Source organism: Mastigoproctus giganteus, chromosome 1, assembly GCF_048544385.1.
Source record: "Mastigoproctus giganteus isolate SK-2022 chromosome 1, ASM4854438v1, whole genome shotgun sequence".
NCBI classification, from domain to species: Eukaryota; Metazoa; Arthropoda; class Arachnida; order Uropygi; family Thelyphonidae; genus Mastigoproctus; species Mastigoproctus giganteus.
The window spans coordinates 210,289,010-210,308,664 of NC_143575.1; the positions used below are offsets into that span (position 1 = coordinate 210,289,010).

The following is a 19,655-nucleotide window of genomic DNA, read 5'->3' on the forward strand; positions in this document are numbered from 1 at the left end:
ATCATGTTAATGTATTCAAATCCAGTTTATTTAATAATAATTTACTAAACCTTCCATGTTATCAGAGTTTTTGATTATCCGAGGTTCCCTCGGTCCACATTACCTCGGATAATCGGGACTCTACTGTACATATATATACTTTTTTTTTTTTTTTTTTTAACAACTAAGCTCTACTCTTTATTGAAAGAGAAGAGTTAGCATACACAACTTTCAATGTTTATTATTATTATTTTTTAATACTCTCTTGTACATCCACTACTTTTTCTTAAAAGATTTATTTTCCTAGATGCCAACTTACAAAGTGTGAAGAAAACACACTTTCTCCTCCTACCTGTGATTCTTTATACCTTGATAATATATAACTTACTTCAGAAGACTCACTAAATAAATATATTTTATTTCCATGTATTCCACATTTTGGCTGTTGTCTGTAAGAATGCTAAATTCATTTGAAATTTCCAAAACACAAAGTTTTCCCATATTTATCTTGGCTTCATGAAAATGAACTGCAGTTCCAGAACAGCTTTTTCTTTTATATTGTTAACTGATACGGAATAGCTACCATCTACAATTTTCATTTTAAAAAAACTTTTTCTTATATCATTTAGCAGTTTCTTTTCTCTCTTTAATACACTGTTTTGTTCCTAGAGCCTCTGGTGGTTGCTTGTGCACCAGAGCTTGCTTTCACATATGAACATGCATATAGTCAGTTACCGTAACAATGATGGCAAAAAAAAAAAGGTAAATTTCAAACATAAAACACATTTTTACTAAACAAAGCTACATTTTAGAAACTAACAATTACAAATGCCATGATATTTCAAAAGTTTTCATTATAAAAAATATGACTGTTACAATACTTTTGATGATAGGCATAATTTCTTTACATCCCTTGATTACAGTTACTGCTATTAATACTTACTATCAAAACAGAATGCCTCTAATCAATGTCTGCAATCAAAGCTGTGTGAAATTCAAAGTTTCTACATTTTTATTGTTTTTATGCTGGCCCTCACAAAGTGCTAAGCCAGGATTGAACTTGCTGCTTATATAGTAGATTCATTACCCCTCTTCCTACTCCAAACAACAGTTCAACAAATCAACAGGATACCAGTGGTGCTCCTTACTACCTGTCTGCGCTACACGGACAACTTTAGTATGCCTAGAATGTAATTTCCAACTTCCTTTCTTTCTCTACTGTTTTTAATTCAACTAGTCAAGTGAATAAGTTATAGAACATGAGCACTGTGAAATGAAATCAGTGATTGGATATTTGAGGATTTGATTTTGTTTTTTTTTTTTTGGCGCAAAAACAGCAGGGTTATAGTGCGCCAGGAAAAAGTTAAAATATAAAAAGGTAGGACTGGTAATTTGTAAAAACGTTATTTCGTCTAAAGGTGCATACAGTCATAAAATCAGTTCAATGACAAAAGCAAATTGTATATTTCATATGAGTGTATACAAATTGATCGACTTTAAAAATTTAAAAACTGCTGACACATTGTCGTTGTCATTTAAAATCTGACTGAGTGTATACGGCTCAGTCAGATGGGTAAAAGCAGTAAAACAAGCATTTATAAAACTGGAACAATCACATAAAATGTGTTAGACGGTTAAAACGGTGTCGCATTGCTCACACATAGGAGGGTCATCAGCCCTCAGGATATTTGAGGATTATTAAGGTTAGTCATGAGGGTTTTAACAGATGTAGGGAATTATTTCCTCATTCCTGAATGAGTGCTGCTTGGAATTGGCCATTAACTACACTCTCGACCTTCACACCATCTGCAAATTGACATTAGCCCTGCACACATCTGTCAAGGAAGAAAGACCTAAGGAATCCTGCTTCGAATTATTGCCTGTTCTGAAGAGTAAACATTGATTATAACCTTTTGCCTCCTACTGTGTAGTTATCCCGTAATTCATCTACGAATCATACCTGTGATCACATGTTCAAGCTCATGTAGCAATCTCTTCTGCAAGACCCAAGTCACATACTGTGCTAAAGTCTAAATAAGCAATGCCAAAGTTTTATATCTGTATCTAACTTTGACTGACACTGTCAAAATTATTTCTCAAGTCAGTTAAACAAGATTTTTCCTGCTACAAAACCATTCTGTGTTTCCTTCAGAATTATTTCTAGCTAGATGACCCTATATTACTTTTTAATAATTGTCTCTATGATTTTTTCTACCACTGAAGTCCAACTCTCTGGTCTGTAGTTACCCACGCTGTTCTTAGAACCACGGTTATGGGATGGCAATATTTTGAAATTAACGAATTTATTTCAGTGTTCAGATTCCCTAGAATGGTTTTTCCTTCTGTAAAAAGGCCATCTGTAAAAGATCAATACAAAATACCGATTTAATTCATCAGCTGGGTTATCAGCAACTTTCTTCCACATACATTGTGTAAGAGTTTAAACTGATTTGCTTTTCTTTTTTTCTTTTTTTTTTTTTTACTATTACAGATCAGATTATAACCATTATGTGCTTCAGAGCTTTTCATTACTCTATAACTGTCCCATGCCTTTTTTTCACTCTATTAAATGTGATTTAATTTAATTTATGTTATTAATTTATTCATTCACCTGTCTTTGTCTTTAAAGTTATACCATGATTCCAGTGTTCACCCTCTCCATGCTGTCCTCCCAGCTAATAGAGGCCACGTAGCATCTGATACAGTCAGTCCCCTTTCCTAAAATTAAACAACCAAGACCTAGAGTATCATTCTCCACCTTAGCACTAGATGGCCATTTCCCCCAATCAACTCCATACATGCATTGCTCATTATGCTTGCCCACCACACCATACCACTTTCTCTGTGGCAACTTCCTTTCCTGGTGTCCATGGGTTGTTTTTGCATCCCCATTCTCCTCCAGATGAGGATATGTAAAGAATTAAACTTTTTTTTTTTTATGAAACCCCCAAACACAAAAGGTATCAAAACCTATAGTACCGTGCATAGGATGAAGGAAATGGGGAGGGAGGAGATACTGGAAACTTTGCTCTCGTGACTAAATACGGGTTTCACCACTTCAAGCCTCCAATAAGAAACGTGGTAGTATTGCACGGGTTGATGAGAGTCATCTACCACCTAGTGTTAGTATTAGTACATATTAGTATTGCATTATTAGTGCTATTTTATATTAGTATTAATAGTATCGTACACAATCTAGACTCATCAACTGCACATCACATTTAAACAGGCTCTTCTCTGCTGTGAGGTAAGCAGTACACAAATTGCAGATCATCCTGCCCAGAAACTTTTGCTTCAGAAGTCGGGATAATGTTACTGTTTTCAGCTAAAAATATTCCATTATGAGATGGCTGCAAACTCAGAAGAAAGCCACCTTTATTACTGCCCTATGTAATCCAGCAGTCATGGCCAGATATTGGTCATCTGTTGGCGTGTGACCTTTAGTTGACTTTGCACTGCACATTGAAATATTTTGTCTCCACAACTGGATATCACATTTGAGCAATCATTCAGGAACCTGCTGCCTCCACATTGGTCTGCTTCTATTGAAGCTCAAAACATTTTTCAGGCATGCTTGATATCTATAATCAAATTAATTTGTTCATTATTTTATATGTTGACACAAGATACAACATACCAAAGAAAAACTTCATTTAAAAATCATACATGTACATGCTGTAATTATTTAGAGAATAGTGTAATCTTCATTCCCAAACAATTACGTATATTACAGCAGTGGTACCAACCTTTTTTGTGCATATGGGCATATTTGTGGTTAATTATACTGAGTATAGAATGTGCAAGAGAAAACAGCAACACCATAATATGGCAGAACAGTCGAGATTCCATTCACTGTCCTCGCAAGCTTACGGGTAACAACTGGTAAGCAGTATCCCTCACTAGCTGTGGCAAATCATGTTATGTGATACTAGCATTCTACCAGGAAGTAAACTACTGCTTATAAACATTCTAATATGCCTTAGCACACAGATATATATATATATAAAAAAAGTGTTATAAAATTGGGCCACCGAAGCATGTGTTCTCTGGTCAGTGTTTTTCTGAATGAAAAATCCCAGTTCCTGGGAGGGGGGCCTTGCTATCCTCACCTGAGACCAATTAACTGCACCATGAGAGAAAAAAAGCTAAAAGTTCGTGTAGCTGACAGGATTCAAACCCAGTCCTTTTTTTTCACCTGGTGTGGGGAGGGCAGTGATTATAACTACTGTGCTACACATGAAGATTTAGCACATGGAAAGCATTGACATATCTTGAAAGTTTATAATCTTATGTACATTTCCTCCTCATATTACAGTTTGCATTATTCACTGACTTCCCATTGGGGACCACAGTATTACAGAATATGACTATAGATGGTTATTCATGATTTATAACACTATGTACACAGAAACTAGAATCCCATAATAAATACATGAAAAATATGATGACCCAATTTTACTTACCAACAACACCAGTTGTACCATCTCCTATTTCATCATCTTGAGACTGAGAAAGCTGGACCATCAATTTTGCTATTTGGTGTTCCACATCCATCATTTTTAAAATTGTTGCACCATCATTAGTAACCGTAACATCCCCATCACTTGAAACCATCATCTTATCAAGACCTGCATAAAATAATGAGTGGGTAATCATTAATAACACAGTAAATCTGTAAAGATGAAAAACTACAAGGAAGCCTTACTCCATACTGGATACTTGTGAAATCGAATTTGGTGTTTCCAATAATAATAAAAACAAGGTATAGTCAAAAAGTCAGGGAAATGTATTACAGCTTCTTCATAATAGTCTACAAGTTCTGCATGTTTATTAGGTTTATGGATACCTGCAAAATTAACACTTCATTTGCTGACATTGAGTGAAGTGTAAACAAAACACCCATGTATATCAACAATTCTACACCAGTTATACTCTTCAATAACATGAAAACAAAGAGTTTAACAATTGGAAGCAATGCCATAGAACAAAGCCAGGATGCTTTGATAATTGGACATGACAGATGCCACTAATTAAATTCTTGTTTATCAACACATGCATATAGTTATCAGGAACAGGCTTAACTTGAACCTGCATTTTTTCTGTTTGCACGATAATTAAGAAATTTCTGGAATTTTCGATGGCAAAATTGAAGAAAACACTTCATTGAAGGAGTATTAAGAGTTTCAGCCATGTAGGTTCTCAAAGCCCTCATGCATCTGTATCCAAAATGGCAAACATTTAAGTGGACATTACTAATATGTGAAGCAAGAAATATGAAAATAGACAGGAACAAAGGCAGTAATACGCAAAGGTTTTTGACACAAAGAGCACCAGTCTAAGTTCTATATAATCAGCAACAAAACAAGTAAAAGCTTGAACATTTAATGTAATTCTACTAATACAATATAGTATAATGTTATTTATAATATGTACTATAGTATTAAACAAGAAAATTATGATTGTAAATTTCACTACATGGACTGCATACCTATCATGACCTAACAAGAGAATGGTTTCATTGCTTTAAAATAATCTGGCAAAACAGTAGAGAATGTTTTAAAAGAGAATTATGAAGGTGTGCAAGAGCAGTTATTTTACTTTTGCAGTTAGGCTGAACTAGAAAAAAATCAGCATACAAGTTTCAATCCTTGATGAGCATATTTCACTGAAACTTCATGTTCAAACACAGTAGGTTCCTCATCTTCATTACTGCAAATTTCAGAAGATTCCATTACATCTACAATGAATTCCTCTTCATTCGTGCATATCCTGAAACATTCAATATTTGCATCCACCTCTGCGAAATCTTTGAAGCTTTGAAAATTAAGTTTTCCTCTAAGTTGAGGTGATGATGTACATGCTCAAATATTTCTTCCCTATTATTGGACTGTTCTTTGCAATTAATAGAGGCAGAAGAATGCAAAACTTCACACACTGCATCAATCAAGGCATTAAATCCAGTTTGTATGAAGCAGTTGGTGATCACTTTTTCATCAACTTTATTCCATGTTGAAACACATAAATACACTGCTTGCAGGATGTTGATTTTGCATTGAATTTTGCTATCAAGACATAGCACAATTTTGTTTAATAGCATTCTTTGGTAGTTTTTCTAAAAAAACACTGGAATACACCCTGATCAAATGGCTGAAGAACTGACATCATATTTGGTGGTAGGTACACGACGGTGATTGCATGTAGGTCGTTTACTTAATAATGAGGGGTGCAGTTATCCACAAACAGCAAAATTTTTATATTCTTCTCACTCGTTCTGTGACCTAAGTCTCTGATCCCTTCTTCGTAGATTTGTGATATCACCCATGCCTTTTGGTTTGCTCAATACATAGTTGGTAATGTCTTCAAACCTTTTAAGCATCGAAGCTTCTGGGCTTTCCCAATGATTAAAAGAGGAAGCTTCTCTGTGCCAGACAAGTTTGCTGCTAGGAGAACGGTAATCTGTTGTTTGGCCTTTTTTTCTGCCACTACATTTCTCACCTTTAAATGTGTTTTATCCGGCAGTAATTAAAAAAAAAAAAGAACCCAGTTTCATCAGCATTGAATGTCATTGTGGTCATATGTCAGCAAAACATTTTTTAAACAATTTTCTTCTTCCACTGCTTTGTAGTGTCCATGGCTGCAGTTTCACACACTTTTTTGAAAGACAGGTCACAATGAGTCTTAAATTTCTGGAATCATCCATCTGAACTTTTAAATTCTTCAATATCCATTAAATGCGCAATTGATTCAGCCTTAACTTTTAAAAGAATACCATCTACGGGAACGTTTTTTGCACACAGCATCATCATTAGTCATTCCAAAAGTACCTTTTCAAGATCCAGATATTTCACCTTTTGTACTCAAATCCTACTCAGTGCAGAGGACTTCTCTAAACTTTCAATATTTTTCAAGTGTTTCAAAACAGTAAAGAGAGTACTCTCAGGAATGTCAAACTGTTTGGCGATTCAAAGTATTCAAAGTATTTTATTATTTTCTGCGGGCTCCAGAGTTTCCCCTATCCGCCGCTGAAGAGTAACTGTAGAAGATTTACAATTTGTGGTTTTACAAAACATCTTGATCCACTAACTTCACAGGAATTATTACAAACAATAAGTCTCTTCCTGAGACCAATGTAGTATAGCTGCACATTTGACCATACTGTATATCCATAACACTTGCAACTGAGTTATTACAATTTGTTGAAGGCACCAATTTCTACATTAACCTTCACAACTTATACAACTATACAGATAGTTAGAACCTTCCAGTTCGGTTACAATGAGATCCAATATATATCTTACAATTTATACAATTTAAGATTTACAATTTATGGACCTTATTAGAGGCCAAAGTCCCAGGACACAGCCCACCCAACAGTGAACCTGGCACATTGACTTATATATTCTAAACGCTAATATTGCCTTCCGGCAATAAACACAAATAAATTTCCTCATCAGAGGTCCTGTAACAATTCGATTAATATCAAGGCAATAGTGACATAGTGTTTTGGTAGGTTACTAGCGGTATCCAGGGTTTCCCCTATATCCGCCGTTGTTTAAGCGTTTATCTTTGCCAGCATAAAATTTTTTAACAATTTCTCTAATGATAACGTATACAATTTTGAATTTTGACTAAAAAAAAAAAAAAGTATGTATATATATATATCTATATAGTGGATATGGCCAAAGGTTATAGCTATAAACGTAAGATAATTAAATTTAATGGTAATACGGTCAGTGAAAACCTAAACTCAGAACTTGACAAGGTAGGGAAGAGCTGATTAATGCCATCAATGTCTAGATTAAACATTACATCAGTCTTAATATCTATGAATGTTTAGTGAAAGAGCAGGTGATAACTAAGTGCTTTGATAGCTGTCATAGCTGTCTCTGGTCCATGGTGCTAACCTGGTAGGGAAACATAATGGTTATATGCAAAAATGAAACATATATAAACATCGAATTGTTACAGGACCTCTGATGAGGAAATTTATTTGTGTTTATTGCCGGAAGGCAATATTAGCGTTTAGAATATATAAGTCAATGTGCCAGGTTCACTGTTGGGTGGGCTGTGTCCTGGGACTTCGATAGCGGTATCCAGGGTTTCCCCTATATCCGCCGTTGTTTAAGCGTTTATCTTTGCCAGCATAAAATTTTTTAACAATTTCTCTAATGATAACGTATACAATTTTGAATTTTGACTAAAAAAAAAAAAAAAGTATGTATATATATATATATCTATATAGTGGATATGGCCAAAGGTTATAGCTATAAACGTAAGATAATTAAATTTAATGGTAATACGGTCAGTGAAAACCTAAACTCAGAACTTGACAAGGTAGGGAAGAGCTGATTAATGCCATCAATGTCTAGATTAAACATTACATCAGTCTTAATATCTATGAATGTTTAGTGAAAGAGCAGGTGATAACTAAGTGCTTTGATAGCTGTCATAGCTGTCTCTGGTCCATGGTGCTAACCTGGTAGGGAAACATAATGGTTATATGCAAAAATGAAACATATATATATATAAGGATAAATACTAAATAACTAAGTCGAGCCAATTGTAGTAAGGATAGATCAGACACATTGCAAAGGACTTTATCGAGGGCTAACCCTTACAATGTGTCCACTACATTTGGCGAGCTATCAGTTTCTGTTGTCATCTGCATGTTATACCTGACCAATGATACATGGATATCATAAGGATATCTGTAAGGTGACATTTAAGTTAAGTTAAGATTGTACTAAATATAGTGGTTGATAGCATATAATTAGTTAGGGAGGTGAACGAATTAAGGTGGTTAACATGCTAGATGACTTTAGCCCGACCGATAGCCCAGACGACGACATCAAAGTAAAAAGCAAAAATGGTGATAGAAAGGAATCAATACTACTATATAACAAGTTACTGGATGACATAAGATAGTCAGCTGTTGCTAAATAAGGAGAACGGATATTAAGTGATAGAAAAGTAATAGTACCTCAATCCCCCTCGAATTGCTCTAATAGTTCTTGAGGTATGAAAAGTAGAAACAGATAGCAAATAGATAAAGTGAAGGAAGAGTAGTAAGGCCAAATTACGTCGGAAAATACCGGGAGCGTAACTTCCCGTCCCTTTTAGTAAGAGAACCTGGTATTGTAATAGAATTAAACATCCAAAATTTGGAAAGTATGAATAAAATATCTTCTTGCATGAAGAAGAAGGAATGGCCAGTTCCTGATTACTTACGGCGTAGTATAACGTGTAAGGCAAACTTACCACAAAGACGAGACGCGGGAAAATACCACGTTGTGGCGTACGTGTTAAATTATATAGGTATAGTATATGGTGCCAGCGCCCTCTTACTGGCAAAAGGTTAGATGTTAAAATTAATATTATATTTTAAACCAAGATAGCCCAAAGGCCAACAGTATGTTATGCCAGTAGTAAAGGATCTCATGAAAAATGAAGGAAGAGTGAGGCAAGAAGGAAGCTAAGAATTGATTCCTACCTTAGTAGCAAATACAGGTACAACTTTTTCAATGAGCGTAAGCTGTATTAAATATGCTACTAAGGCAGTGCCTAGTTATGTACATATATACAGGCTCTGTATAAACCGTCAATCTGATAAATCCAGTGGGAGAAGATTTACTTTCTCAAAACAGTAGTTATAATATGGTGGTGGTCAAGATTATTATGATATTTTTTTATAGCTATCAACATAGCAGTATGTAGGTTTATATTTATGAAGCGTTTTGGGAATCCATTCACTGATAATTTATGCTTAAAGTCTGTAAGAGTGCTAATTATATAGCTAGCGCTATTGCATATTTTAACTAATCTCATACTTTGCGACAATATTAAATTTTTTTGAATTCTTATAGATATATTAGAATGCCAGTTTGTGAGGCTAATGGTGTTAAAGCCAAACGTGTTACGTTTGTCGTAAACGAACGTCTCTAACTTGTTATTGTTGAACTGTATATCAATATCCAAGTAATTGGCAGATTTGGTGTTATCTATGTTGGTAGCCACTATTTCTAATTCCGATGGGTAGACAACTCCATAATCAGTGAGAAAGTTGGGATGGTTGAAGACGATTAAGTCGTCAATATATCTGTAAAAGGTTATTTCTTTATTAATATTAACTTCAAAGTGATGAAGGTATAGATTTGCCACCAGGCTAGAACTGCATGCTCCCATGGCAATTCCAGTTTTTTGTTTGAATATGTTGGTGCCATTGTAGATGTAACTTTTGAAGATGCACATGTCTGTCAGGTCATTCCAATATTGCAGCTTGCATGGTAGAAGGCTGTTATATTCTGTGAAATAGTGGTCGAGTACATGTTTTAAACTATCTTGCGGAATGCTAGTAAAGAGATTTTTAAAGTCATAGGTGCTGATATGTTCAGTGGTATGTTTATAGTGCTTTAGAAATTCTAGAATGGGATTATTATTTCGGATAACTCTGGTGTTATCAATGCTGTTGAAGATGATACTTAGTAGATAGGCCAGTTTTTTATGTGGAGTTTTGGTATAACTATTCCTGCACGATGTAATAAATCTGAAGCTGATAGGTGTTTTGTGGAATTTAGGTATACAGTAGACAAATGGAAAGTTAGTATTTGGGTTGTTAAATTTTAATTTTTTGTGCATAGCTAATAATTTTTTCCTGATAGTAGTACTATTTGTGGTCTCAGGTATGTAGGTAGAACTGTGGTTCAGTTCGTTTAGCACTGTGGTGGTATAGAATTTTTTGCATATAAAACTGTAATTGTTAGCAGCTTTGTCTATGGTGGTTATGATGAATAAGGCCTGCAATTTTTTTAATTGTTGCTTAGCTTTGCCCAGATCAAAGGTCTTGGCTGGTGGTGGGTATCTATGTATTGCAGCAAGCTGTTTATGCACCGCTTGATAAGTGAGGGATATCCATTTTTGGAAAGCTTCTAACGGTATATTATACTTATAGGATAGTTTTAAACAAAAGTGTATGAAGTCCTGGTATATAAGTTTATACATCTTTTTGGTGTTGCATGAGGTGTTAGGCCTAAATTTAAAACCGTAGGAAAGCAGGTTATATATTTACTTAGGTCTAGTTATGCTTATGTTATATATATATATATATATATATATAAAAAAAAAAAAAAAAAAAAAAACCTTTTATTTTACCCTTTAATTTGTATTTTAGTGTATGTAGTGTGTTGTTCTCGTTGTTTGTGGCTGGCAACTGGCATTTAGCAGCAGGGAGTCACGGACTTATAGTGTCCCGACCCCCTGCTCCCGTCACTTGCCACGTGGAGGCAGCCAGTTTCTCTTGCACTCTTAATCATTTCCTTATTAAACAATATTTTGGTAGTACCCTGGCTCTCGCAGGGCTCAGTCCTGACCTAGGGCGGGCGTTTTAGGATGTTTTTAGTAGCCGGACCCCTGCACACGCAGGGCCCAATCCTGTCCTTGTGGAGAAGCCCGGCATTCTAGGTTATTTTATATCTATTTCAATTCTTTATCATTTACATAGGCATATAGTCAGTCAGTCTTACATAGGCATAAAAGTCAATCAGGCATTCTAGGTTATTTTATATCCATTTCAATTCTTTATCATTCACATAGGAATAAAAGTCAATCAGTCTCTTATAATCACTGTTGTTTTCTTATGTGCTAGGTGAGTTTTTGTGTGTCACGTACAAGTTTGTGTGTTCCCTGACAGGCAATATGTACAGTGGTAGTACACTTATTACATAATTATTCTCAGTCAGCAAGTCCTTTCCTTCTGCGGAAAGCCTTGTCTGCAAAGTTAGCCAGTGCCTGATAATTTTCTTTACATCCTAAAAACTTGGTAAAGTTATTTACATCATAAACTTCGGTCAATGCCTGAAGTTCAAATCAAATGTCTACATAATATCGACATTCTAAGATTATATGTTGGACTGTGTCCTCTGAGCCACATTTACAAAGAGGAAATGCAGCCAAACCCAGAGTAAATAACTTTGAGTTTAGGCTGCCATGCCCGGATAGAAGGAAAGTTAGGTGAAGACCTGGGTTAAACCAGGGCCAATGTTTTTTGTCAAATTCAGCAACTTGAGGTATAAAAAGGGTATTAGTCCATTAGTCCATAGTTGGCATTAGTCCATCCCTGGAGGAACTGGTTTCTTAATCTAGTGTTGTCTTCTTTCACTGGCACGTCCAGGTTAACAGAAAACTGGTTGAACTGTGCTGCAATACCCTTCCTTCTACAATACTGAAAGTAATTGTACAGCACTTCGTATTTGATTGGTAGTTTACCGTTGATTACCTGTAGTGCTGACGTTGAAATTGTGTGACAAGCTCTTGAAGTTGCAATTAGGAAGAAGCGCTGGGCTTGAGTCAAGATTTTTTCTACCATGACTCTGCGTATACTGGGGCCCCAAGCACCCGCAGCATAAACAGACAATAGGAATAAATATGCATTTGTAATACAGCTTGGGAGTGGAGGGTTTCAGACCCCAAGAACCTTTGGTAATTCTGATTATTTTGCCTGTCAAAGTCTTGATTTTGCTTAGCACATATTTAGCATGGGTAATGAATTGAAGTTTGTTATCTAACATAATTCCTAGGTATTTGTATGAGTTAACTAATTTTATTGATTGTTATTTAATCTTAATACTTGGAGGTCTATTTGGGTCTAATTTCCCTTTGAGAAGAATTCGTTTTGTTTTGGGAACAGAAATAGTTAATTTATGTGTACTACACCTCATCTAGGTCTGATAGGACTTCATTAGCACGGATTTCAAGTTGTAGTCTGGAGTTTCCAGAAACAAGGATAATTAAATCGTCTGCATAAGCGATCTTAGTAGTGCAATTATGTTCGGTTGCCAGCCACCCATCAAGGACCACATTCCAGCATACTGGTCCGAGAACTGATCCCTGAGGGCAACCACGAGTCACAGGTCTCGCAACAGAGCAGGATCCACTGGAGACACAAGTGAGCAATTCTGGAAACAATCTGGGATGAGACGATAAATAGGCACGGAGACCTCAGCCTCTCGGAACCTCTCCAGGACACTTTGCCACCAAACAGTGTCAAAGGCCCCTTTGAAGTCCACAAGGAGGCCGAGGACATACTTTTTATTGGAGGCTGAAATGTTATTAATAACTAGGTTAATGGCATCCACTGTAGACATCCCAAGAAGCCAAATGATATCTGTAGTTTAGGTTTCTTTCTTTATAGTGATTTTGGAATCTCGCTACAATCAGCTTCTCTAATATTCAGCTTCTCTAATAATAATAATCAGCTTCTCTAATATTTTTCCGAAGACTGAAAGTAGAGTGATTGGGCGGTATGAATTTGCCTGATTTGCTGTTTTGTTGGGATTCTTAATGAGTAATTTAAGATTTGCTTTTTTCCAAGGAGAGGGGAAGGATCCATATTGTAGGCAGGCATTAAAGAGGTTCATCATCAGTTGGGGACAGGTGCTCCAGATTCTTTTAACTATGGTAACTTCTAATAGGTCCAGTCCAGGGCATTTGCCATCATGCAAAGTCGCAACAGCAAGACCTACCTCGTGTCTGTCAAAATCATCTCTGCGGCTTTCGCCTACGTAGGAAAGATGTTCTAAACGAATGCCTGTTTGTACCGGACTTTCTGGTACAGTTTCATCCTGAATAATCAATTCATCCAAAATTGTTTCCATAGTCTCAGCCCGTGTTAGAGTTTCGGAGTTATCAGGTCTAAGTACAGAGGAGACCTATCCCCCAGATGAATTTTGTCTAGTCAGCTTGTAGATCAAGCCCCAGGGCTCCTGGTCCATAGTTTGTTTAACTAAGCATTCCCAAGCAGAGCGTTTTTCTTTGTAAATATTGTTGAAATATGTCCTTCTCGCATTTTTGTATATTTCATTCAATCGGTTTATCTCATCTTCAGATCTGCCATCTCTCCTAGCTCTCTGAACATCTTGTCTTCTGCTCTTTTGTATGATTCCTTAAGAGTGGAAAGGTTCTGGGACCACCAAGGAACCGAATTTTGTCTTCTCTGTTTCTTCTTAATCGTCTCGTCGCATATTTCAGTGATGATTGCCATCAATTCTTTTAGATGTTGGTCCAAAGAAAGATCTGTCAGATTTGTCAGTTTTTCATCCGTAAATTTATTATCCTTAAGTAGTTTCTCAAAAGGATTCCAATTGATTTGTCGAGTTTTGTATCTGGGAAAGTCATGAGTGCCTCTCAAAGTTGCTGCGTTTTCATTGGATATTATGTCAAAGGGACCACATTGTGGTCACTTATCGACCAAGAGAGTGAACAGTCCAGTTTTCTATGCATCTCCCGAATGTTGCATTCGACAGAGTGACATGTATGTAAGACTGACCAGAAGGGGATGAGTAAGTGGCCAGATGCCCAGGGGAGTTGCAGACAATCAATCCATTATTATGAATTCCTCCAGTAATTCACCTTAATTATTCCTTATGGGGCTGTTCCACATGGTGGAAGAAGCATTTGTGTCGGTCATAATAACTATCTTTTTGCCTGATAACCTAATTAAAGCTTCAAGGAAGTTCAGATAAGGCTCAATTTGTTGAGAATGCTGTGAGCACTGCATGTAGTTGAGATGAAGAATATTTGTCCAAAACTACCTTCCAAGCATGCACATGCCGCATGCTCGGAGCAGAGACCATTTACCCTCATGATCGTGATCTGCTTGTCCGCTATAACAAGAGCTGCCCACACCCTTGCCACAGCATTTGCACCCTGTCCTGTAACAGATACATTAGACTGAACCATCCTACAGCCGTTTGGAAATCCTTTAACTTTGCCTTTGTAGGAGTATAATACCTGAAGTCCTACAATGTCAATTTTGTGATACATAATTAGTTTGGAGATATCACTCATTGCAGAAGCAGAACGCTGGCAGTTTAACTGTAATATTTTTAATCTCTCACCATGCTGTACATTTTTTACCTTACTGAATGTAATTTGTGCAAGATTTGGTGACCTGAGCTCGCAAGAACTCAGGACACTTCGAGTCACGATATGAGTGATCTGATTTCCTCTTTTTTATTTTGCAGTTTGGGCATGTAACTGGTGATTCAAGAGTGGGACACGATTGCGACTGGTGACTTACACTCCACATGTGGGCATTGTGGTGTGTGACTGGTGACTTGCAGTTCACAATGCCCACGTGTAGCCCTGCTGTCTGCAATATCTAGCGGAATGCCCATAAGCCAAACATTTAAAACAACGTGAAGCAATAATAAAATCCTTCACGTTGTGAACCGACCAGCCCAGGCAAACGCGAGCGTCATCTTTTAATATGATTCGGCTGATATAGGCAGGAACTTCAATTAGCCAGTGTTTGTTGTTTTTAGCGTTAATCTTAAACCTCACCTTAACCCCCCTTTTTGAAATCTTCCTCACTAACATTGTGCTTGCACAAGTTTTTGACATACAGATCCTCCAAGAATTCTTGGTCTGACATATCTTTTTTTGTATGTCATAGAGTATCACAGTCAGGTTTAGTTTTCTACAATTAATTTGTGTTCCCCAAATTTCGGGCAGTTCTTTAATTTGGTAATGTCTTCGTCAGTGGCAGTTTCAATTACAACGCCTGTTTCTCTAACTTTTGTGGCAGATTTTATTTTAATCTGTTTAAGTTTGGATTTAAAATTCGTTGCAATCACCTGTTTAACTTCTTTACTAGTTTTTAATTCACATTTTTCACTAGCTTTAATCAATACTACATGCTTTGACTGAGTTCCTGAGGGAATCAGTTCAGCAGCGGTCTTTATGCCTGCACTCGCTGCAGCCACCTTAGCATAAGTGGCCACAGGGGTGGACGTAGGCAAAACTCTTAAATCTAAATTTGTTTTTAACCTCTCCTTATCAATGGTGAGATCAATCACCAATCGTTCCATACTGTTCCAGATTTTACCAACTTCCACCACCACCATCAGGGAGGTAACGGTGGATCCTGACTTAAAAATATCTAGATAATTATTTTTCACTGTTTGGCGATGTCAGTCTTAGAATGCACACTATTATCTACAGCTTGCAAAATCCCAATTTCATTTGCGATTGGCAAAGCTATCTGCTTTCTTGGAGCCATACCAATAAACATACACTAACTATGTAACGAAATGAACTTCTAACACACTAACTTGTAATGAAATGAACTAGTCAATGTTATTTCATTACCACATTGTGAGAAAAGAGCATGGGAAATCTTAAATGATTTCTCGCGGTAAGGCTGCAAGGTTGTCAATTACTTCAATATATGTGAAGCACTCTCATTAAATGCGAATATTGTAACAAAAAAGTAAAAATTCAGATTAAGAGCTAGAAATTTATGGTCGTCATAGAGAAATCTTTTTATCTTCAAGGTCGTTATACATATATGTAAAATAGCATTAGTGTTAATGAGAAATTGGCCAGGACCAACCACATAAGATGTAATAATATGTTGGGATGTTAAAAAGAGAGTTGCTATAAAGAGCTGAATGTATTTAACTTACATGAAATATAAAATAGAAATTAAAAAAAGTTCCAGAACTGAATTTGTTAATAACATCTGAACATCACTAAGAAAAAAACGTTACTTATTCTGTAACCCAGAATATATAGTAGTTTTTTTACAGCAAGTGCCATTATGATTTCCCTATGAGAAGATTTATTTTATTTCACTAACTCCAAATGATAATTCATATACAAAGTATTTTTGCCAAAATCAATTATGTTATTTTCAACTTAATTTATCTTTTCAATCAATTTGGGGTTTTACTGCTGTATTCCTAGCACCTTGCCCAATTTAGATGCACTGCCTCCTTTCTACTTGGTAAACAGTAAGAACTATTTATATCATAAATATAATGGAACCTGTATTGCCCCTATTACTACTAAATGAAAGCAAGTCAGGCCTTCATTAGACATAAATAAATCTGCTTTGTTGTTAAAATATTTTCATTGATATAAAATAACGTATATATAGTACTACTGGAACCTGACTAACTTCTTAAAATCATTAAATAAATTATTTATCATAATTATATAATTTCAGATGGCTCGATATTTAAAATTCCAACGCCTGTTTTTGATGCTTAAAAAATAAATTTTTTTTATAGTTGTTATTTTATGGAAGATTTTTGAATTGTTTTCTCAATATGGAAAATTTGTTTCAGTTAATGGTGTACTTCCCAAGAAAGTTTCTAAAACCTTATAAAAGTATTAAAATTTAATACTTAGTTAAGTTTATTAATAATTAAATTATTACCTTTAGGTCCCAATGAAGTTCGGAGAGTATTAGCAACACTCCTACCAGCAAGAATATGAGACTATTAAAAAAAAAGTTTAAATAGATTAATTCAATTAAATGAAGGAGGCTTAAATGCATTCATTTAAAAAATATATGAAATGAAATACTTTCAAAAAGAGTGATTTTTTAATAGTAATCCCAAACTAAAAAGTTAACAATGAACCTATAGTACAAGAGTCCTGCAAGAGTCCACTGTATTAGACCCATACCAACAGTAACTGGAACTGTGCCCGATCTGCATTGGGTGCAGTTCCAGTGCAAAAAAAAAAAAAAAAAAAAAATACACTGGTGTTCAAAGAAAGCGCATCACCCCTTAAAATTTTGTAATTGTCGTCCAAATAACGAAAGTATATGGCAATATTTCTTACAGATTGCATCAGATAAGATTGACACACAGGTGATGACGTAATATTGCATCATTTGTTACTTTCAGCTATATAAGCACACTCTGCAAGAGTTTCAGTCATTCCTTGACTGTGTCAGGATGGCAGGTTACATGCAGTTGATGCCACGAAGGAAGAGTGCTATTGTTGTTTTATGTAAGGAAGGATGTTCTTCCTGTCATATTGCTTAGTGTCTTGTAATTAGTCGACAGTGAGTAGATTTCTTTCCAAACTCAAGAATGCTGCAAGAATAAGTAGGCTGATAGGAAAAAAAGGAACCGGACGCAAACAAATCTACTCCAAAACAGGACCACGTTTTGAAGTGCTTATGCCTTAAAAACGGTGAAGTTTCTTCATCTGAGCTGAAAAGAGAATGGGAAGAACATACAGGAGTGGTAGCAAGTGCTGTAACGGTCAGAAGATGCCTCTTCAAAAATGGACTTGTAGCCCATCGTCCTAAGAAGCCCCTCCTCACACAAAAAATTAAAAAAGCCGATTAATTTGGTGTAAGGAGCATGTAAGGACTCCCGAGCAGTGGAAATCAGTTATTTTCTCAAATGAGAAAAAATTCAATCTGCATGGCTCTGATGGGAGACAAACGATTCGCCGAAGACGTGGTGAAGAATACCATCCAGATTGTATGGTGTCTACAGTGAAATTTCCTACCAGCCAAATGATATGGGGGTGCATTTCGTATCACCTGAAGTTTATAAAAGGTTCCGTAAATGCCAATGGGTACCTGGCTATATTGGAAGGCAAATTGCTGCCAACCATTAGAGACCATTTCAGCCTGCCAAGTAACTGCAACTTTCAGGAGGGCTCTGCTCCTTGTCATCAGGCAAAAAGTGTAAGTAGGCACTTATGTAGTTACTTTAGCTTCATCTCTGCTTTAGAGGTTCGACAGTCATGTGTTTACATTTGTTACAGGTGAAAAAACGGTTGGAAGAACGGTCCATTAACCATTAGCTGGCCAGGAAACAGCCTGGTCCTGAATCCTATAGAACTGTTGGCATTGTGTGGAATCTGAAAATAGCTCAGATTCCAGAAAGAAACCAAACACCCTTCGTGAACTTCAGGAAGCCATAATTTGTGTTTGGAACCATGAACTATCAGTTGATTATCTTTCGAAATTGATCTTGTCAATGCCTTGACGGTGTGCTGCTGTCATCAGGGCCAGAAGCAGTTCAACTAAATATTAGTTTGCACCTGGTGAACTTTTCATTTTGTTTTTCATTTAAAACGATAAACTGAAGTAAACTGAGGGCTTCTGATAACATTTGAGCCATAATTGTCGTGTTTACGAAAACTGTTGTATAAAGGTTGCAAATGCTCATTTTGGAATATTTTGAGAGCATCTGTCAAATATTACTTAACTTTGCCTTAACTATTAATAAATATCTTTTGTTTATATTTCTATTTGTGATGCTAGTCATTAATGTAACATACCATCATGAAAAGGGGTTAGAAATGTGAAATTCCTAGGTGAGGCACTTTCTTTGAACACCAGTGTGTGTGTGTGTGTGTGTGTGTGTGTGTGTGTGTAGTAGCAGTAGCAGCAGCAGTAATATACAACTATTAAGAAGCAAAATAAGCAGAAAAAGGACAATAAGAAAAGTTATCGTATGTCTAATGCTCCAAAACGAGCAGTGCAGCAGTAAAGGAAGCAAAAGGATATAAATAATGTGTGGTTTGTAAAATAGATAAAGTGTCTGTGAAAATGGAAATGAAAAGTACACAAGGTGCCTGGACTAAGAGAAGTTTAAGGGATAGTCGAAAGTGGAAGTGAAGTAGTGGTTAAACAGGTGAAAGAATTTGAAAAACCTAGTACAGAAATGAACTGGGACTAAGTAAAAAAAAAAAAAATAAATAAATAAAAATAATAATAAATAATTGAAAAACACTATATTCAGATATGGGAGGGCAATTCTAATAAGAGGTTGAATCAGTTTTGCATATTTGCCATCCCCTGATTCAACCTCTTGCTAAAATTGGCCTCCCATATCTGAATATAGTGTTATTTAATTTTTTTTTTTTTT

The 19,655-nt window shown here is 35.9% G+C and overlaps 1 protein-coding gene across 1 annotated transcript in view; it reads right to left on the reverse strand.

Annotated features, from left to right (window-relative positions):
- CCT5 (chaperonin containing TCP1 subunit 5) overlaps positions 1–19,655 on the reverse strand; it is a 167,456-nt gene that overhangs the window by 82,398 nt on the left and 65,403 nt on the right. Inside the window, exons 2-3 of the mRNA XM_090375914.1 lie at positions 17,195–17,255; positions 4,443–4,607 (exon numbers count right to left, since the gene is read on the reverse strand). Coding sequence (XP_090232040.1) covers positions 4,443–4,607; positions 17,195–17,255 — 226 coding nt within the window. The remainder of the gene's footprint in view (positions 1–4,442; positions 4,608–17,194; positions 17,256–19,655) is intronic.